Below are 23,463 nucleotides of genomic sequence, written 5' to 3' on the forward strand. Positions count from 1 at the left end.
GTTCGGGGAAAATGGAGGTAGTCAACAAGAAAATCAACCTCATTTATTATAATATTCTAGTGATCAGCAGGTGTGTAACTCTCCCAATATGGTCATTAACGGCATTCATTCCAAACTTAACATCTATATTTGCAAACCATTTGAGAGTAAAATTACTTTTCAATTCCATTTTATATCTTCATCTTTGATTGACAATTTCTTTTTCACTATGGCAACCTTGGTGGGTATTTGAGTAAATGGCAGCAACCAACCAAGAGTGTAGATAAACTCATCTATTCAGATTACCTATTCACTTTTCTTCTGTATGTACATTAACAACCATTTGTGAATGTTCACTTTAGGTTAGAAAGAACTTGCAAAAATGTTGTCAGACTTTTGATGGTTTGATCCATTTATTAGAATCATTTGTTCTTAAAATCAAATGGTATTCATTTTTCTTATGACATAAAAATCACCAAATTTGAATGCATATCTTCAAGGATGCTATCAAGTAATTTGATGTAATCATAGGGAAATAGTGAGTTTGCAAAAGAGTATATTTAAATATATGCAATGATGTTTAGGTATTTAGATAACTGACTGTGTACTGACATTTAAAGTTGTCCAGAAGATGTTCCAGGTTTAAGGCCTTCCTTATACATTCATTCCTAAGCTTAACAATCACCACAAGGAATTTTATTCTATTAGTTTTTCCTGGATCCTTTCAGCTGATGTTTAAATTCATTGAGAATTCTTCTGTCCTTAATGGTGAACAGTGATAATTCTGAATACACTTAATTGAATTATTAAAAAAATATAGACTTTGTTAATTTTTATAGTTAACTTTCATTACAATGCATATTTCACATATGTGATTTTAAATTAATAACTGGAACTCTTGAAATTTTTCTCTATCACTTGATTGCCCCATTAAAAACAGCTTTATTGAGGCATAATTTACAAAATTCACCATTTTTAGTGTACAAGTCAAAGATTTTTAGTATACTTAAGAAGTTCTGAAACTATCACCAGAATTCTGCTGTCCAATATCCCCATCATTCCAAAAAGATCCCTCATGTCTGTTTGCAGTCATTTGTGAAAGATCTAAATCAATTTTTTTTGCATGTGGATATCCAAATATGCTAACACTATTTGTTGAAAGACTATTCTTTTACCCACCTAGAAACATTGTAAACTATCAACTGACCATGAATGCAAGATCTTATTTCTCAAGTCTGCATGCTACTCCAGTGATCTATAGATCTTCTTCATGTCAGAACCTTATTTTCCTGATTTCTGTAATTTTATTATAAATTCTGAAATCATAACTGTAAGTCATCTATCTTTTTTTTGCTTTATGTCTGGAAAACTTGTATTTCCTCTGCAAGAGTTCAAAGCTTATTTAGTCAGAGATTTGTTCATAGCAAAGGGTTTTTTCAGTCTCCCCAAGAATGTATGTATGGAGACTTTCAGACCCCCAGAAATATGTAGGTACTTATCAGAGGTCCACCATGGTTCATGTATTCTCTATGGGTTAGGTTTCAGTGATTAACATACGTGTATACTAATCTTTGCAGGTATTTTTGACCATCTTCTTAGGATAGATAACAAGATGTGGAATTTGGCTATGTCAAATTGTATAGTTAGTCTATAGCCACTTGAAAGCCCTACTCAAATGTTTTCTAAGAAGGTTCTGCTGATTTTAACTCCAGATAAGAGAAAATAATGAGTACCCATTTCACTACCCATACTCACATCTTTGCAATTTAATAAGGAAAAAAGTTTCATATTCCCTCCATTTTTTGGATTACTACTGAGGTTTACATTTGTTCAAATTTTACAAGCACTCTATACTTTTTTTGTACAGATGTCTATTTTTCTAAAATGGTCACAATGGTTTTTTTATAAATTGTTATTTTATATATGAAGACATTAGGATTCAGAGGTTTATTCCAGTTAATTGACTCTTCTGTTGAACTGAATAGGACCATCATAAATCATCAGTTTTCAAAGAACACAATAAAGAAGATACTTGGTGCTAAAAGTATATTTTCATAAATCATAAAATGAGTTAAGGATGCTAAATTATCAATAAAAATACTATACGAGCTCCAATTATTGGAGATTTCAAATTATTTACTCTTGAAAACTTTTTTTAAAAGATTTATTTATTTTTATACAAGAGCTGGGTACATGTCAGATTCGCAGGAGGGTGAGAGGATTCACCAGAGACAGAGTGGGGAACAGAACAGGCAGACTGGCGAAATACACTGCTGAGGGGAGCAGCGGGAGCAGCAGGAGAGGTCTGCTGCGCCATGTGGGATCCTCACTGGTAGGGATTGAACCGGCGCTGCAGAGACTGCGGACAGCTTCACAGCATTGCGTTCAACCGCCTGCGCCACCAGTGGAGGCCCTACTCTTGAAAACTTTTGAAAAACTTGCTATAAGTTGCCCATTAGTGAAAATTTGACAGTATCTAAAAATGAGTAAAATTGTCAGGTGTTCTTGAATACTTCCAATCCTCAATCTTCAGATTTTTCTCTCCCTCCTCAACTTTGCTCTACTGATGCTGTCACTATAGTTGAAGAAGATTTTAACTCCTTAGGTAACATATATGGTATTCTGTTTTTTCACACCCAAATCTCACATATCTTTAAATGAAGGAAATTTTACAAGTTCATGGAGATACAATTTCATTGCATGCTCATTATAACTCTTACAGAAAAACAGAGAGAAAATTTAGAGGTCCATCATATAGGTTTAGATGAATACGTTAAGCCATAGCTATGCAATAATATGCATGGAAGCTATTTTAAAAAATAAGACACATTAATCAATGGCAATGTAGAAAGATTCCTAAGATAGAAAAAGGAGAAAGTTTCATTTTCACTACCAAACCAATTTTCAGAGTAGGAATGCTATGATTCTACTTGAGAAAACAAAATTGTAATATACACACAAATACAAATATACACAATCTCTGAAGGCACTCAAAAAAACCCAAAATGAACTATTAAGAGGAGTTGCCTTTGAAGAATGAGCACAATTTTCTTATTATGGGCATGGTTTACTTTTATTATATAATGCAATTATAAATGAAAACGTTCTAGCCGGTACTATCGATTAGAATAGTACAACAATTAAGTGGCAAATTATTTATTTAAAATAAATATTCTACACAAAAAAATGATACAGGGTTTTAGCAAAGGATGTTAAAAATGATTCTTTATTTCTTGAAACCTCAAAAAAGACATTATGCAACATTTTACAGGTACTACAAGGGAATTGTAACTACGGTCATTCTGCTAGGCTCATACTCATAGGGGGAATCAATAGGCTATCCTTTGAGGTAAGAGCACAACAATTTACTTATAGTGGTTTATTGAGTGCTTAGTTCAATACAAGTGGAAGTTTTATCAATAACATTCTAATGGATGCTACAGATGACAGTTCAATGTTATAATATACAAGCTGGAAGGCCATATAATAAAATCTATAGGTCCCTGGAGTCAGAGGATGATCATTTGTAGAGGACCTAAAGAAAAAAACAAGGAATGTCTCCTTGCAGGGTGTGATACTTTTGAAGTAAAAAGCAAATAAATTTAGGTGTTGATGGCTTGCATTAGTAGTAACACACTGGTGTCGTTTTCAAACATTTATTGTCAAATATTCTAGTAAATGAAAAGTGGAATTCAAAGGCTTTCCTTCATTTGAATTAAGCTAGAGCTTATCAATGTAAGCACATTTCTAAATTAAGCTAGACAATATGTAGAATTCACCACCTGAGCGTAATCCTGTTGGTTAGGAATAAGAGCTTGAGATAAGGAGGCAAATTAACTGTACAAGATCTATAGTCAATTCACAAGTTTGCAACTTAAGTGGTCACATGAGTTATATTTGTGTCAATGTTCAAAGCTGAAGTAAGAAGTATTCCTAGAAGGTGTAGAACTACTGCTCTTTTTTAAAGATATGTCTAGTGAGATATCAAGCTTATTTAATAGGGAGAACTGAACTACCTAGCATTTTCACATTGGATTTCTGAAGCATTCATTCTTTTCTCTAAAATTAGATTCATATGTTGTTGAAACACTATTTTGGGAGGAATTTCAATGTGTGTTCAAATAGCTCCTAAAGACTTAAATGCTGGGAGCTCCTGGGCTTTCTTCTCTGTTTTTTAAATATTCTTTTTCTCCAGGACTATATCCACTTCCATCTCTGATTTTAAATATTATCACTATGCTGACAACCCAATCTGTATCTCTAGCTCCAACTCATTCCTTGAAATCCAAGGAATCTTTACCTGGATATTTCACAGACATTTCAAATGTAACCCATCAAGAAATGTGCCCTAGTTCCCCATCCTCACCATTCTCTAGTGGCTCAAACCACATACCTAGAAGTCATTCTTGATTCATTATTTCCTTTCTGCAAGTCTATGCAAGTTTCTCTCTGCAAGTTTTATGCTGAATCCACTCATTTTTCTATTTCCTGTATTGTCACTCAGACTCTAGCTATACATTCCTTGCCAGTACAGTTTTCCAGTTATTTCCCTTCTCCCATTCTTATCCCCTGTACCCTATCAATATACTCATCTTAAATGGGGACCCATTATCCTATCACATTTCAGTGGTTTCACCCTGTTCTGAGTACAGAATCTAAATTCCTGGCTCACAAGGTCAATAAATAACCCTATATTTACCAGATCCCATTCTTTTTGTGCCTGTGTGTAGGTCAGAGGTGTGGGGGATGAGAGGATTCACCAGAGATAGAGTGGGGAGCAGAGCAGGCCGAGCTGCTGAAATACACTGCTGAGGGGAGCAGCGGGTGAGACAGGAGAGGTCTGCTGTGCCACATGTGAGTTAGCTCCCTGGTCGGGGATCAAACTCAGACCATAGTGATAACAGCACTGAGACTCAACCCCGTATCACCAGGGAGGCTCCAGGTCTCATTCTCTAGAGTCAGGGACCTGAAAGGAAACAATTCACTCCTTATGGCTCAAATAAATAACTCCTTACAGAGGTGTGAACAGGGCTGAAGAAACACACAGAGGATGATTAGACACTAAGACATACCAATCAGTGGGCCTCTATTATCATTTCTAGATCTACAGGGTCAAAGACCCATAGAGACAGAACAACTGGATCTTCACAGTTGAGGTCACTGACAGGAGGAAAGGGAAGAAATACCCCTACTTCTCGTTCTCTGTCCTCTGATCTCCTGTTGGTCCTTCCCATTGACAGGGAAGCCTGAGATCAAAAGTCTATTATGGCACCAAGAGTCTAAAAGAGAATAACTGAATGATTTAAAGCAAGGTTGATGTTCCTTTCTTTTGCCAATGATTCTATAATAATAGTACAAAAACACCTGTTCTGGTCTGTGATACTCTTGGTACTACATGCTAGTCATTTCCACAGCTTTTTTTTTTTTTTCTTTTAGTTGAAGAAAGGGGACAAAAGAACAGGGGATAGCTTTGAATATAGGAACATTTGACTATAGATAACATTTTTTTGATGTGATAAAATGGCAACTGTAAAGCACAATCTACAGTGGTAACAACACTCCCACACAAGTATATTTAAACATCCAAGTGTTTCCTTACCTCCCCTGAAAAAGGAGCAGCAGTTGATCCTAAATTTCAAAGCATTTTAACCTTTATTATGAATGACAAGGGTCTATTTGCTTTTGCAGAAACAATCTGTAAAAAGCAACCTTTGACTTCACTTATAAACAATGTTATTTTCTAAGGCAATTGCATTTACAATGGACAATATCTACTTGTTTATGCAACAAAGTATACCTCAATATCTAAACAGTTTACAGAGATTAAAATTAATTTTGAGTGTTGGTAGGAGAGGGAAATTCAGGAAATATTCTAATTCTGGAAGGGGGTAAAAGTGGAAGAAAAGGTAGGCCAGGAAATAGCAGTGGAGGATGGAGGAAAATGGAAAGCTAAAATGTGGATGAGAAAGAATGCTGTCAAAACACTGAGTCACTGCTACCAGGTTGATGATATCATTATTTTTGCTGAAGAATCCAGAGCAGAAAGGAAGACTCTGTTTTTAGGAATGTTATCATCAACTGGTACCCCGAAAGAGCAAATGGATGAACACAGGTCATGGAAGCCAGGCTGCTTTAAATCCTGGTTCTACCATTTGTTTTCTGTGACTCTTGAGTGAGTAGTTAATTGTCAGGTCATTCGTTTCTTCATCTGTAATGTGGAGCTAATATCTCACTTGCAAGGTTATTGTGGAAATAGGAGCCTAGCCCTTTTAATATCATTCGTTTCTGTGCCCAACCAAACTCTTGCTGTCCTTCCTTTGTTTGATACTTCGGTTGGACCAAATACCTGAATGATTAGTCTTTCACAGCTAGAAATTCCCATGGATGCATGAAGGCTTATGATCAGAACGAAAGGGGTAAAACAGTTGCAGCTAATACTTTTCACAAGCAACAGTAATCATTAGGTACAGGAAAACTTATGAAAGATGATACCAGACATTCTAGCAAACACTGGGGTAAGCTCTGACTATAGCCAGGAAACTAAATTATGCATATAGCTGGCAAATTGGCCTCTGTGGGTATCCCTATGCGTCACAAACAGTGCTCCCAGACAGCATTCACTTTGTTAATATTTACGGAGCACCCACTATGCTCTGTACTTATAAATTGTGGTAAGTGTTCTGAAGGAAAAAGACAAAAGGCTAACCAAGGAGATGCCTAATTAGATAACATGATAAACACTCAGGGCTTCTTTACCATGTGGCAAGACTTGGGGGATATTACAATTCTAGGCACAGTTTATTCCTTGGTAAACATTTTTTATTTGGGGTGATAAAGACAAAAACAGGAAGGGTGATGAAAGAAAGAACATTTGAAAATCGGCAGAGACAATAAGACAGTATGAAACTACCTCCTTTGCAAGGAAGAGCTGTTTCATACTTCCCCCTTCTGTCTCTCCTCACTCCACCTTGGGCCAAGGTCAGCTAGAAATCTGTGTAAGAATCTGAAAGAAGAGAAGGTAGCTGCAAGGAGAGGAAAGTGACCTGTTACCAAAAGCAATTTTTTAATGATTTATTTATTTATGCATACAAGAACTGGGGTATAGGCCAGAGGTGTGGTGGGTGAGAGACAGAGTGGGGAAGAGAACAGGTAGAATGATTGATATACACTGCTGAGGGGAGCAGTGGGTGAGGCAGGAGGGGTCTGCTGCACCATGTAAATTGCTCCCTAGCCAGGGATTGAACTCATGCTGCAGTGGCTGTGGAGAGCTTCATAGGTTGCATCTTAACCCCCTGTACCACCAGGGAGGCCCTGGGGAAAACTCAGCCTCTTCCTCTCAGGAACTGAGTGGGGAAAGGCAAAGGTAGTTCCTCTCTAAAATTGATGGAACCCAAGAAGAAAAGGTCTGGACATAGGTTAGAGAGCACCAAGTCCTGAACAGCTCTTTGTTCTGGGGTAGAGTAAGGAGAAAAAAAAGGAAGACAAGCCCTAACATTTACCTTCCTATTCCCTCTTCCAGGTTCCCCGTGTTCTTATGCACCTTCTGGCTTCCTCACTCCCTGGAATTGTAATATCCTCCCACCCTTACCTTCCAACTTCCTGTCTTCTAAGTTTCAGAAGCCAAAGACTTCTCCCTATTTCTAGTTTCTCAGGTTGCAAAGAAAAGCAATCTAATTAACACATAGTTGATAAGCTTACATAGCTCAAATGTATTTATTTTGATAATCAAAACAAAACAATATGGAGGAGATATTTTTTGGACTTGGGATGTATTAACTTTTAATGCAGGTGGTTCAAAGACAACATTTAAAGAAACATGGCTGACTTCACTAGAAAAGTACTCTTCTGGCTTTTAGTTCTTATCAACCCCAGCCTCCTCTTGGCTAAACTCAGAACTATTCACTCTCATCAGGTCCTGAAGCATTCTTGATGTACTCTTCAAGCCTCGGCTTAACCAGGGTTCCTTACTCCTGCTAGTGATGGTGAGGCTATGATTCACCAGATACCTCAACCCCAGACTAATATTCTAGAATGTACTAACCGAGAAAATCTCACATGATCAAAGATCTTCCTTCTTTGGAGCTAGAAACAGACTAGATGATATGATCCATCAAACAAGAAGAATTAGAAAATCTGCAGTTCAAGGAAAGAGGGCTCCTGTGGAAGTCAGGAGAGCAGAGTCTGCAGTCAGACTGCCTTGGACAAAAGCCTCAGTTCTGCTACTTGATAGCTGGAGGGCTTTGGGCAAGTTAGGGCTCCCTCTTCTCAATTTCCTCACCTTTTCCCTAGGCATGAAAGTATGCCCTACCTCAGAGAATTGCCAAGAGAATGAAAAGTGATGTTGTCTAAGAGTACTGAGCATGGCCAAAATAAGGCATTTATGTGCTTTATGTATTGGCTGTCATTATTAAGTAAACTTTGTTCATATTCTAGGACTTTGATGGCACAACAAAGAAGTTATCCAAGAGCTTGAGCATAATCAAAGCTCTTGAGAAATGAGTCGCCCCTTTTCACCCACCATTGCACGAAAGAAGGAAAGCGCTCAGCCTGAGAAATATGAAATTCAGGTTCTGAAATTCTGTAAGAGAATGTCAACTCTGTTTCCAGTCTGTTACTGAAGTATATTGATCTCATCTTAAGGAATAGCACTGAGTTTCAGCACTTTAGGCTGCCAATCTATGAACAGACTGAATTCAGCATTGCCAAAGTCTTGCTTGAGATGTCTGATATTTTGAACCATATTATATTTCCTCCCTAAAGAAATGTTGAGATTTAAAGCTTTGTCCTCTTGTTTTTCTTTCTTTTTTAAGGAGAATCAATATAAGAAAAACCCATTTGAAGAACACTTTTTGTCTTTTGCAAAAATCATATCCTGGATGGCAAATAGGTTTCATCTTAAGACCCAACATCAAAAGACTGGCAGTGACTGTCTACAGTGACTGTTCAGAAGGACAGCAAGGTTGCCATGATCAATTAGCATCATCTGCCATGGACATCAATAAGGAAGTGTGGTGCTTTTGTGATACATCTAGTTACGCTACCATTACTATAGCTATAAAGCACGGCACATTATACAACATGCTGTGCCTTATATAAGGGACTGCTAAATGTATACGTGTCTTCTCAAATTCAATGCCACAGGCCTCTCACCACTGAGTCTTTGTGCTGTTAATCCTTCTGTCAAGTAGCCCTCTGAACCTGAAGATAAGGTTACCCTAAATCTTACTAAAACCAACTCACAAAGGATGAGATTAGAAGACAGGATGTCTCTTGATCTAAAGCCAAAAAAGAAGGGCAAAGAATTTAGGGGAGGCTAGATGATGTGAATGAAACTTAAGCCTGATTTGTGTTACTAAAAATATGCAGATAAAAAAAAAGAAAATTTCAACAGATAAAGGGGAGCCAGAGGAAGAAATAAAACATCTGAAGAAAAATGTTCTGACCATGGGCCATTAGGATGATGATGGCATTTTAGACAGCTCCAAACAATAAGTCATTGCAGTTTGTTTCAAAGAATTCTTTACCAGAACCATTTTCATGCCATTACATTATTTAAGTGGCTGTCTATGGGACAGTGCAACACTGGGCAGGCTTATGGACCAGTCTGGGCTATCCATTAAAATAGCTACATCTGCCATTTGAAAGCTGTTCACAACTTTCCTTTGAGAACCATAAATCTGGTTAATCCCACCTTTCTTGTCATTTTAATTTTCTAAAGATTACTTAAACCAGGAAGATTGTAGATGTACCAAATTTCCAATGTAACAAAGAAAATACATTTTTAAAAGCACAAAAGCCATATTCAATTTAGATAGCAGTTTTAGAACTTATGTTTCAGTTTTAAATTCTATTTGAAAGATTTACACAACAAAATGGGTGCGAAACACCATAATGGGAAAGCATAAAAGAGACTGCCTGTTCTTAGTGTACTAAAAATTTTGCTTACTGGAAATAAGATAGCAAATATTTTATTTTCTAAATTTAATAACAATCACTCTAACACACTGAAATAGAAGTTATTGCTTATAAATATCAGTAATGCCAGTGCTAATAAACACTATGTAGGCTTCCTATTTTCCAGGCTCTATTCCAAGTTATTTGCATACAGTTTAATTTTCAAACAGTCCCATGAGATGTAGATCTTATTATTCTTAATTTATAGTTAATAAGTAACTTGCTAAGTACCCTAGGATCACATAACAAGTGAGTATCAGAACAAGGATTTAAATCCAGGCAATCCAGTTCTAACATTTGTCTTCGAAACCACCATGGCAGACTCCCTTTACCTCTGACCCACAAATCATAATTTAACCTATGTGTAAAGCATAGGTGGGGTAAGCCTAGAAACTGAGGTTCATGGCAGTATTTTTTAAGTTCCCATCATTAGTGTTTTGAAGGAAAAAGGAAAGAATGTATATGAGTTTAGAGTGGGGAAAAAGGGAAGAATCTAGCTTGCAGAACTAGTTAGGGATAGTATTCTGTTCTGCTTATTATAATCAAATCTTCTGTACTGACTTAAAGAAAACCTTTCTTTTGAAGGTCCAAAATGACTTCCTGCAATAACTGATCCATCAATAATTGTGATTGGCTTCCATGTGTAGTGACACAGTATTTGTCAGATATTCCTGAGTGATCACTGTTTTTTGAAAAATGAACTAGCTTAGTGCTGAGGATACAGATTGTGAATTAGCTTCTGATAAATTTCACCAGAAGGTTTGGGATTAATTATCCCTTCTAGCCCCAAAACTCTATCAAATCACACACTGACATCAATAGAAAATTTGGGGTGCAGAATCATCACATTGCAAAGATAGATATAGCCTAATGACATGTAACACATGCCAAGTTCTTTTCAACTTTAGAGGGCCAGTCTTGGAAGATTTAATTAACTTACAGTTGAGAAGTAATTTGAAGTTTCAAATTATAGTTATTTAGAGACTGTTGAATTGCTCATCATTTCACTTTATTAAACTATGAGCTAGACTTCCATGAAAAAAAAAAATGATTAGAATTAAAAAAAAAAAAAAATCCCTACAGTGGAGTAACAAAGGAGTAGAAAACCAGCTTGTAAGTCAGACCATACTGGCTTACAGCTCACAGGTTTGATGCTGGAATGTTCATAACTTGTCTGAGTCTGTCTTAACTCCATCACTTATTTTTACAGAATTGTGAGAGTTAAGGGAAGTTGGTAAAATGCCTGACTTGGTGTCAGTGCTCAATAAATTTTGGTTTTTTTAATCACCTTTCTGTCCTCTGTTTATCCTAACTCTGCAACTTTCTTTTAAAGTCCCCCACTTCTGAAATCTACTTATCCTTTCTCTTCACTTCTCTTAATTTTCAAAATCCATCATCACTGACCGGACTGGGCACAACAGGCCTCCCTTGACCCTCTGTGTCAAGCATTTCTCTCAGCAACTTACATCTTTAGGAAGATAACACTGATGTCATCCTCCTAATTTACAAAAGCAACAAATCATTTGCCTACAGAATAAAATGCAATTACCTGTGCCTAGTCATCTAAATTCATCTGCCATCACTTTTTTACTTATTCCTAATTCCCTACGCAAATCAATATATGGCATCAATATATGGTTTGCCCTTGCCTTAAATATCATTCTTTCCTTTTGTTTTGTGAGTTTTCCTTTGTTCTATTGAGTATAAGATCTTTTAGAAATATCATACACTCTTATCACATCTCTAACTCTGAAAGGCAAAAATAATTATACTGCATTTTACTAAAATGTTCCAAAGCAATTACAAATACTTTTTTTAGCTTTTATCTCACTGCATTCTATTTGTTCTATATCATTCTCTTTGACAGATTATGAATTCCTTAAGGAAAGAAATTCTATTTTATTTATCTTTGTATCTCCAAGGTGTAGAACAGTTTCTAGCATCTCACATAGTACATACTGAGTAAATATTGAATGAAGAAAGATCTAGGTAGCATTCCCCAATTAGTTTACTCTCAACCTGATTCAATGTATTACTCATAAGTCATCATTACATTCCTATATTTTGGTAAACTATTATTTTTCCTTCATTATAAAGCAAGGGATTCTATCAATGTGGTGGACTGAGCTCATGGATATTCTTTGCCTGCTACAAACACAATAGTCTGGAAAAATAAAAGAAAGACAAAGTTTAAGTGATAAAGAATGACACTGATCTGCACCAGAATGAAGAGAAATAAAAACCAGCTATAAGGAAAATAAAAAATAAACAATTGGATGGGAGGGGGAGGCCACAAATTTTGTCTGGAGGCATCTTTGAGCTCGTGGAGTAGACACCATGAGCAAAGGTCACCTTCCTGAGTTGAAAAAATTTATGGGCAAAAAGTTATCATTGAAATTAAATGGTGGCAGACATTTCCAAGGAGTACCAGGGGGATTTGATCCCTTTATGAATCTTGTGATAGATAAATGTGTGGAGATGGCAACTAGTGGGCAACAGAACAGTAGTGGAATGGTGGTAATACAAGGAAATAGTATTATCATGTTAGAAGTCTTGGAACAAGTATAAGCAGTGGCTGTGTTTGCCAGAGAAATCAGCCACTTCCATATGTCCTCTCTGCACAGCTTCTTTTTACTATGATATAAAAATTGGGTTATGTACATTTTCTTACAGAACTTTTTTTAAATAAACTTTTGTAATAGTCAAAACAAACAAACAACTGGGACTACTTCAAACTAAAAAGCTTCTGCACAGTGAATGAAACTATCATTAAAATGAAAATACATTCCCCAACTGGGAGAAAATATTTGCACATAATACATTCAACAAGGGAGTGATATCTAAGATCTACAAAGAACTCATACAAGTAATATAAAGAAAACAGAGAACCCACTCAAAAGTGGGCAGAGAGCTAAATAGACACTTCTCCAAAGAAGATATACAAATGGCCTACAAGACACTTAAAAAATTGTTCAATATCACTTATTATCAGGGGAAATGCAAATCAAAGCAACAATGAGATACCACCTCACTCCTGTGTGAATGACTCCTATCAAAAAAAATCGAGACACAACAAATGTTGTGCAAAAGGAGCAAATGGAATCCTATACTCTTTTGGTGGGAATGTAGATTGGTCCAGGGCTTATGGAAAACAGTATGGAAGCCCCTCAAAATAGTAAAAAAACATATACCATATGATCTAGCAATTCCACTCCTAGATATTTATCCAAAGAATTCATACACACTAATTTGACGGGATATATGCACTCCTATGTTCATTGCAATACTATTTACTATAGCTAAGTTTTGGCAACAACCTAAGCACCCAAGGACGTATGAGTAGATTAAGAAGATATGGTACATATTCACGATTGAATCTACTTAGGTATAAGAAAAGATGAAATTTTGCCATTTGCAACGACCTAGATGGAACTGTAGGGGATTATGTAAAACGAAGTAAGACAGAGGGAGAAAGAAATACTGGATGATCTCACTCATATGTAATACAGAGAAATAAAACAAAGGAATAGACAAGCCTAAACCAAAACAAATAGTAGAACTATAACTGCAGAGTTGAGGCTACTGGAACAGAAGTTGTGATGAGAATAAAGAGGTAAAATGGCCCAGTGGTATATAGTGAAGGGATATCTGTGGTCTGGTGGTGGCTGTGTTGTGGTGATGTACATCTGAGGGGGTGTGAACCTATTCCCCTGAATCATATATAGTGTTGAACCAGTGTCACCCCAGTAATAAAAAGTAATACAATAAAATAAAAAGCCAGCTATGAGTTGAGGGGATTTGGGGAAAGAGGCGATCTGGCCTAAATATATATAATAATCATATCTCTGTGTGTGTGTGTGTAAAATTATGGATTGTAACATCTATATGGGAATGGCAGATGTGGTCTTGGGTTTACATACAACGAGAAGCTAGAACTGAGACTCCTGCATAAAGACAGACTGTGAAATAACTGCCCCCCTCTTTGAAAGAGATACCAGAAACCTCTACTCACTGATGCAGGAAGCAAAAAAGTTTGCCTTTGGGCAGGTTCTGGGTTGCGGAAAAGCCTACTGTGAGAAAAATCAAAACCCTCAACTCAAGGCATGGACATGAATGTAGTCTGACTTTAAAACACCCTTTGTGGTGAGGAAATCCCAAACCGAGAAAGACATTTAATAATTCATTCAATATCAGTAAAAAAGCCTTGGGGTACCCAGCAGCAGAGGATATCCTTGGAGGATACTTTCCTTCTTCCTCTCTCTCCATTAGTTTTAAAAATATTAGCAAGTCATACTACAGATGTCACTGGAATCCTGTGTTATAAGTCTAATGTTATAGGTATTTTCCCAATATTAGCAACACTTTATTAACTGTAATTTTAACTATAATTATATTATAGAACCACATCATGGGAAAAATACATACATACAAATGTAACAGATGTAAAATATGATTTTAGTAGCAAAATCATGTCAATTAAAAAAAATTCATCCACCAAAAAGTACCAAGTCTAGAAGCATTAGAGACAACTTCTGTCTAACCTTTAAGGAACTCAATACTAATTGATTGAGATGAGAAGAAGAGTAAAAGTTCCCCAACTTAATTTATCAAACACATTGCTATTAAAATTATATAATAGAAATAAAATTATAACATCAATAATTATCAATATATTAATAAATAATGTATTAGTAAATAATTTATTAATATAACATTACTAAATTAATAATTAATGCAATGATTCTCTGGTATATATAATAATCATCTCTTAAACCTTTAATTTTTATGGGAGTGGGATGTGAGAGTTTCAGATTCTCTGACTGGGTTTGCAACCAACTACAGAATTCAGTTCTGACACTAATGCATGTAGTTAGTATTTGGCTCCACAGGTTATGGGTTCAGTACACAAGACTGCCCCCATTTCAGATGCCAGGTGCAATAGGGTGCCCAGGCTACCCATAATTCTGATAAACCAACTATAAATTGGGGGTTTCCATGACTATTCCCAGGCTCAGTAATGGCTAAAACAACTCCCACAAGTCAGGTAAGAAAGTGCTTTACATACTATTACTGGTTTATTATAAAGGATACAACTCAGAAACAGGCAAATGGAAGCGATACACAGGGAAAGTTAAGAGGGAGTAGGGTACAAAAATTCCAAACTCTCCATGGGCATTCCTTCCTTCCAGCATCTTAATGCATTTGTAAATCCAAAAGTTCTCTGAATCCTGTTGTTTGGGGATTATTAAGGAGGCTCTGTTCAGCCAGCACATTTGATTAAATTATTGGCCATTGGTAGTGAAAATCCCAACCCTTTAATCACTGGTCGGATTTTTGGTAACCAGTCCCCATACGTATGAGGCCCACCAAGAGTGACTTCAGGTAACTCTTACTAGAGTCAACCAACTCAGGGAAAGCTTAAACGAGATTGTTATAAATAACCAAAAAATGCTCCTCTCATTTGTCACTCAGGAAATTCCAAGGGCTTTAGGAGCTCTGTAACAGGAACCAACATCAAAGATCAAATATATATATATTTCTTATTACAGTCATTTGGATTGTTTCCAAATGTTATATAGTTTTCCTTCGTGACATATAGTAGAATTTCATTTCACCACTCCTTTTATTAGATTAGTCATATAACTTGATTTAGCCAGTGACATGAGCAGAATTGACATTGTTATCTTAAAAGAAAGTTTTAAAATTAATGTACCAGTCACAATGTTCCTCTCTCATTGCTCTGTTGATTATGGAAAAATATACTGTCCTGGTTCTCCAAGTTACTAGAATAAGCAGAGCCTCTTGCTGTACCCTGGGACTTGTAGTATGAACAAAAAATAATCTTTTTGCTATAAATTCAGCTTTTGAGATTTGGGGGTTATTTGTGATTTTAGCCCAAACTTTCCTGATTGAAACAAGGCTTCAACACATAGTTCAATCACGATTAAAGTGCTTATTTTCCTAGTTTGCTGATGATTGTTGTCATGAATGAATAATGAGCCTTATTGAATGCATTTTAAATGCATATTCAACTGTTGATTTTTTTTTAATCTTTAAATGGCATGGATCACATTAATGATATTCTCATATTTAAACATCTTTCCATTCCTGCAATAACCCATTGAGATAACCATCACACATAGTACTTTTATCCTTGGTAGATTCAGTTTTCTATTCTTTGCTAAGGGATTTTAGATGTATGTTCATTAATTAGATTAATTATTTAATATTTCTGTACTTTCAGCTGGACCTAATAGGGAAATATAAATATACAATACTTAGCTATCAATAATTCTAAATTTTCTTCCACTTTTAGTCTCGTTCTAAATAATTATTTGTCATTTTAAATACTCAGCATTTTAGTAAGATATTTATTATTATTTTGTAACTGGAAACCTGAAGAAAAAATAATAATTTGCCAAGGGAACACCAAAACTCATTGATTGTTCTAAATGTTATTATGATGTTTTCTGCCAAAAGGAATCATTCCTAAAATATTTATATTTTATGCATTTAAAAAATCACGTTATACAGCTTAGATTTAGAGAACAGGACACAAAATCAGTGTATTATATTTTAACAAGACAATATAAAATTAATGGTAACTGTATAAGTAATAGAAATTATAGATAAAAGGTCAGTAAACATTCTAAAGTCTTTCATCAATCCAATCAAAAATTGAAATTTACATCATATTTATCATTTTATTTTACAGATTTACTGTTACTAAAATTGAGACTAAAATCCAGTTCACAGTGTATAAGAAACTCAGAATCCAGGTCATTTGTTCATACTTGGCTACAGATTTGCAATACTAAGAGTAGCACATCTTATATAAAGAAGCAACATACAGAATTAAGATAGCAAGGAAGCCAAAGTACTGAGTAAGAACAAGCTGTTTTTAGAATTTTTGCTAATGATGATTGCATTTAATTCTTCCTAGAGTTTCACTAGATACAGCATTACTCATCTCCTGTCTTAAAGAGGTATTCAGTATCATTGAAGTATGCAAAAAGGACACTGTAAGTAGCTCATGATCAAAATTTTCAAGATTCATTAATGAACTTTTCTGGATACTTCCCACTCCACTAAAAAAGATGAAATTTTATAATATAAATCTGTTTTACAAGAAATCTATAAAAATTAACTTTTAAATAAAAAATGTTTCACTTGCATACTACTTGCAAAAAAATAAACCAAAATTTAGTTTACATTTCACCAGATGATTATTTCTCAGTATTGGAAGTAAATTCTAAATTATTGCTTACCAATTATGGCTTCATTTGGGCAAGAATAAGAAACAGCCATTGTAGTGATTCATTATTAGCAAAGCATAAGATGGAGAGAGCAGAAATGGACAGAATTATGATCTCTGAAAAAGGTATTAGTCAAGAGTTCCAAAACTAGCTAATCCTGTAGATAATGTATAAAAAATTACAGTTAATGAAGGTAATTTGTATCAGAAAAAACTCCCAATAGAATTAAATGCCTGAGAAGTGCCTGCAGTATGCTGATGGATAACATGTAATAAAGTCATGAGCACATGGACTGCATTTTGTGCTCTGACAATGCCTCGGGAACTTCGAACCAGAGCCTTGATCAGTCCTCAGAGAGGTCTTGGGAGGATGTGGTAGATAATGGAGAAATTAACAGCTCCAAAGAGGCAGAAACACTGGCATAGCAAATGAAAGTAAAAATTACTTTTTTTTGGCAGTCATTTTTGTAGTCTTCCACTACAGGTTGTAAACAGCTGGAGAAAAAGATACAGCTTCTACCACAACTGATGAGTTATTTGAAATGCCTGGTGCAAGACACTGCACAGTGTAAACAACAGCTTTCACCTGCCAGAAAGCTCTTCCCAGCTCTTCACAGGGTTTGCTCCTTCTCATCCTTTGAATCTCCCTAGAGACATTTATTCTGCCCACCTTTCCTAAAATAGATCTTTCTATGTACCTTCTTATTACTTATTTACTCCATAATGCTTACCTTACCATGTTTTTTTTTAGGTCTGGTTTTCTTCCCTGTCTCCCTATTACAATGTTAACTTTAGGACAGGGATTTTATTTGACTTTATCACTGAAAATATTCTCAGCACCTAGAACCATAGCATAGTGTTCACATAGTAAACACTAATAAATATTTATCAAATGAATGAATGAACAAAGACACTAAAAACATATTTTCTGGGTATACAATCACAAACAACTGATGAATACATGAATAAGCCTCTTTTCAAAGGAAGGAATTTATGGTATTTTCGATACCTTTTTGTCTGCATGTTCAACTGTAGCCCATATTCCCAACAATTTTCAGTCATTTCCCAAAGAAACAAATACTCATCAATTTTAGAACAAATGTCAATAGTAACCTACTAAAGAGGAAAACTCACCACTGGCACTGGGGTGCTACTAAATGAAAACTATTGATCATGTTTCATTTTTTTTAAAGATTTATTTTATTTTATTTTTAAAGATTTATTTTTTATTTATATAAGAACCGGGGTATAGGCCAGAGGCACGGGAGGGTGAGAGGATTCACCAGAGGCAGAGCAGGGAGCAGAACAGGCAGACGGACAGAAAGCACTGCTGAGGGGAGCAATGGGCAAGACAGGAGAGGTCTGCCGTGCCATGTGGGTATCTCCCTGGCCAGCCGGGAATCAAACCCGTGCTGCAGAGGCTGTGGACAGCTTCACAGTGCTGTGCTCAACCTGCTGCGCCACCAGGGAGGCCCACGTTTCATTTTGTATAACTCAAAGGCACAATATTTGCTGTAGCCTGCACAGCATTGAGTATGCCAATTTAAATGTTTTGGAAGATGAGTAAAATAATTCAAACTAAGGACCTGACAATAACATCTTTTTAAGTAAGAAAAGAGATACACCCATCTTCAGCCAAATTTCTTCAGTTTTGACTTCTAACAGCTCGGTAATAAACTGGGGACTTAATGATTTCTAAACACTTCCCCTGAACATGAAAAAGGTGTGTTAATAAATATCCAGTAGATAATATTCTTTAATGGATGAATCATTTATTCATATTGAGTGAATGAATTACAAACTTCCGAAACAGTATTCTTGACTTAGATTGCCTAACTTGCTTAAAATTGACTTAAAAAGTAAATTAGGTTTCAAAAACAATTGTTCTAGGAATGTCAGAAAATATAGAAATTTCAAGTAGGTTCAAAATTCAGCTGGGCAGATTTAAGTAATAATATCGTGGCTGCCAACCATATAGTGAGCAAGCTTTTAAGTTATTAAGTTCTGAGTGACTGCGTGCTTTATTCCTATCATGCTTGTGGATACTTGATATAAGATGTTATTCCCATTTCACCAATAAGGAACTCAAGACATGGAGAGGTTGAATCACATGCCTGGGATCTCATAGCTAGCAAAATGACAAAGCCAGAATGCAAATCCAAGCAGTCTGGTTCCAGGGTGTGTGTCATTAATCATTATTCTATCAAGTGCTATTTCAAGATGTTTGCCTGCAAGTAGATTATTACTAGTCCATGATCAGGTAAGTAACAAAACTGAGTAAATATTCAGAAACTTAATGACATTGTTGTGACATTCAAGTATGTTGTCCCTGGACTCATTTCATTAGAGATGGTATAGACAAGTTTAGGGGTTGTCAAACGCACATGGATAGCATGTGACTACTGCTATGCTCTAGCATTATAGAGTTAGTTGAATGACATAATGGTCTAAGAGAAACAGGAAATTAAAAGAAAAAAAGGTAAAAAGGCCCGTTTGGGTCTTCAAATAGTCTGAGAAGCCTTGATCTACCCTACCCTCATTTAAATTTTCAGATTTTCCCATCTCAGATAGGAAGAACAATGAGGGTGTGGCTTTTTGCCTGCCCCACTGGACAGAAACAATTTTGGGAGCTGTTCAGTTTTACATTTACAAATTTAGTACATATTTTAATGAAGATGTTATTTAAAAGCATTTCAATATGAAATAGATACAAAAGTATTGCCCTTACTACATGAAAATACAATTTAGTCAATTAAGATATGTAAAAAGTACACACATAAACATTCAGAACTTTAAGTTTTCAGTTCTACCCCCCAAAAAAGCTTTTTTTTTTAAGATTTATATTTATTTATACAAGCACTGGGTACAGTGAGAAGTGCGGGAGGGTGAGAGAATTCACCAGAGCCAGAGCAGGGAGCAGAACAGGCAGAAGGACCGAGGTACACTGCTGTGGGGAGCGGTGGGCGGCAGGAGAGGTCTGCGCGCCATGTGGGACCCTCACTGGTGGCCAGGGAGGCCCCCCAAAAAGCCTTTTTATAGAAGAATAAATATAAAGAAAACAATTGATTTATATTTTTATTTTGTAAGACATATATCCCCTACTCCTCAAAATCAGTTTTCCAGAATCTAATCCCTTGTATTTGCTCTGAAATGATTTAGAAAGTGATTAGAGTAGAAATCACAAAGAAGGAAACAGTAAATTTCCAATTGATTGAGGAAATCAAAATTTGAAAAGTTGAGATAGTCTACATATATTGATTCCAACATAAATGATGCATATCCCTGTAAAGACTTTTGTTTTAAATGGAACTCTTCCTAAAATGCAGTACAAATGTATTTTTAAAAAATCATTCGAGGCACAATTCAGAAAACTTTTGCTATGGCCCGTAAACATTGAAACAGAGACCCCAGAATAGTGTGATTAACTGAAATACAGAAAGCTGGTTACTTCCAATTCTAGCCTTACATGCTACTGGACATTGGGATCTCTTCGGCTACCTTAATGATGAATTTCTAAGGAGACACTTGTACTCATTTCCATCATCCTTTCCTACTTTTCCATTTTTCAAAATGTTTTCCTATGTAAATATAGTGAGGAAAGAACTACAGGAGGAACTAGAGAAAAGACCTGTCCACACATCCACACATGCACACCAGCTTTAAGTCCCTGAGCTTAATTTACACACAATTCCCAGTGAATGGACTTTGCCCTTTCTTAAAGCATGCAGTGCTTTCCTGGTTCACAGGCTTTTTTTGGCCGCTTTCTGAAATTCATTACAGATGGCCGAAGCTGGAAGTAGTATGATGGCTGGATAAGTGGGGCATTACGTTATCTTCTATCATTCTGATAAGAATTCTATGAGGCAGAGAAAAGGCATATGCCATTATCATCATTTTTTTAAATAGAGAAACTGCAGCACACAAAGAAAGTTAAGTAACTTGCTGAAGGCACCAAGCAAATTAGTGTTAGTGAATTCAGGTCTTTAAAATCCTTGTTCTCATCAGATAATAATATCACCTTTCCTTTGCTCCATCTCACACATATTTTATTCAATTACAATATATACCTACAATTGTATCTTATGAGCATGCCTTTCCAGATACCGCAACTAAAATCCTCAAATTATAAGTTCCTATAACGTTTTCTTTGAAATGACAGCTTTTAAAATGACACTCACAAATCTTTCAAAGATGAAACTAGTAGGGAGAGGACAGAAATGATGATTGGAAATAAAAAAATAAGAACACTGTAAATGACTCTACTTAGGTAAAGAGTTAAAAGACTAGAAAAAAACAAAATAATCTGTGATGGGGATGAAGGTTGTTTTTGCCTCTTTGCCTCTTTATGCAGTAGGTGGAGCTATCGTACTATTCGTTAGGGTTACAGGAACGCTATATGTGAAAAATAATCTAATATGTTCCTAGGATATCCATTTTCTTTCGCATTTTCAAATTGTCTTTTTCTGTTTTTGAAACGTTTTCCTCCATGTTCTGAAAAGCTGCAGGCTGCACTGCCTACAGCCCCTTTTTTTCTGCAATGACAAAATTACCACCTTCACTGTATATCCTCACAATGCCATTTTGAGGATATTAGAGATACAGTTGCATAAAGCAGTCTCCCGCCCTCTGCCCCATCACTCAAAAGGTTTTCTCTCTAGTCTATCAAATCTATGTTTTAGACTCCCAAACTGAAAATTTTCCAGAACAACCACTGGCATATGCTTTTAAACTGTAATGAATGGCAGCAGAAGTAATTGTTAATAATCTTTTATAAAAATACACTACACTCTGAAGAAATTAAAAAGATTAAATTTTTGTATAAAAATTTTATATAGAACTAAGGAATAAAAATCCAAAAGCAGGCCAAATAATTAACTTTGTGTAGGAAAATAAAAACACATCTTTAAGAGTATATACATGAATAAGAGAAATTCACCTTTACACGGGGCATTATGGCTCATACTTACTGTGATGGTTAATTTCACTATCAAATTGATGGGTCACATAGTGCCCAGATATCTGGCTAAATATTATGCTGATTATGTTTGTAAGGCTGTTTCAAACAGTTGGCAAACTGAATAAAGCAGATTGCCCTCTCCACTGTGGATGGGCCCCATCTAATTCCTTGGAAGCCTAAACAGAGTGAAAACTTAAGAAAAAGAACTCATTCTCTCTGCCTGACAGTCTTTGAACTGGGACAGAGGCCCTCTGCCTATGAACTCAAACTCAGACAAGGACTGGAGCTTATACCCTTCCCCTGGTTGTCACTTGGACATGGCTTTTCCCAGGTCTCTTTCTTACTGACTGCAAATTGTGGGAGTCCTCAGCCTCAATAACTGTAAGAGCTAATTCCTTATAATAAATCTCGTCATGTGATATATATATAATTTATAAATTTCTAATATAAATATAACATAAAATATTTATGTCATATAATAGCTGATAATATTTATATTATTGGTTCTAATTCTCTGGAGAATGCAGACTAATTACTAATTTCATGCTAAATTACTTTGGTATAAATGTAGCAAAAAGAGATGTTGACTTATAATATTAATTTCTTTCTTTCTTTTTTTTCTTGTGGGACCCTCGCCGGCGGCTGGGGAATGAACCGGCGCTGCAGAGGCTGAGGGCAGCCTCACAGCCCAGCACTCAACCGCTGCACCACCAGGGGAGACCCAATATTAATTCCTTTTTAGATAATATCACTGCACTGGGGTTTATGGTAAACTATAGGCATAGTTTCCAAACTTATTTACATAAATAAGCTTCACCTATAAAAACTGTGCTTAGCGTTTTTTATATTTAACTCTGCCAATAAATGCTAAACTGACGACAAAAGAGAATGAGGATTCTGCCACTATGTCTTCCTGTTACTTGGAAAAGCTTATTCTAGACTTCATGTGATGACCCAAATGGTTGATTTTATGCGCTCACTACTAAAAAACATTGAGAACTTTAACCAAAAAGTGACTGTGATTTACTCTATTTGGAACTTTGAAGGCATGAGAAAGATTATATATATATATATATGCAGATTTATAATACATAACATATAGATAACTTCAAACTTACAAAATGTAAATATTTACCTTAATAAGGCAACTTAAACAGGGGTTTTCTTTTCCAGTCTAGAGTACATAATTAAATTCACTGACTGCCTACTACGTCCTAAGCCAGGGAAACAAAAGGTGTGATCTGTAACTGTTTGCTACTGACCTACAATGAAGACAAGCAAGAGCTAGATGTAAATTAGCTTTATCACCAAGCACACA

At 35.8% G+C, this 23,463-nt stretch overlaps 2 protein-coding genes across 10 annotated transcripts in view; one reads left to right on the forward strand and one right to left on the reverse strand.

Annotated features, from left to right (window-relative positions):
- CFAP20DC (CFAP20 domain containing) overlaps positions 1–23,463 on the reverse strand; it is a 190,244-nt gene that overhangs the window by 126,830 nt on the left and 39,951 nt on the right. The gene's annotated exons all lie outside the window — the stretch shown is intronic.
- Positions 12,271–12,501, forward strand: LOC119230633 (small nuclear ribonucleoprotein G-like). The gene has a single exon (XM_037491967.1). The coding sequence runs from the start codon at positions 12,271–12,273 to the stop codon at positions 12,499–12,501; it is 231 nt and encodes a 76-aa protein (XP_037347864.1).

This window comes from Talpa occidentalis, unplaced genomic scaffold (assembly GCF_014898055.3).
Source record: "Talpa occidentalis isolate TD23 unplaced genomic scaffold, MPIMG_talOcc4v2.1 talOcc4.10, whole genome shotgun sequence".
Lineage (NCBI taxonomy): Eukaryota > Metazoa > Chordata > Mammalia > Eulipotyphla > Talpidae > Talpa > Talpa occidentalis.

Coding starts and splice junctions, on each gene's coding strand:
- LOC119230633 (XM_037491967.1), top strand. CDS start 12,271: ATGAGCAAAGGTCACCTTCCTGAGTTGAAAAAATTTATGGGCAAAAAG.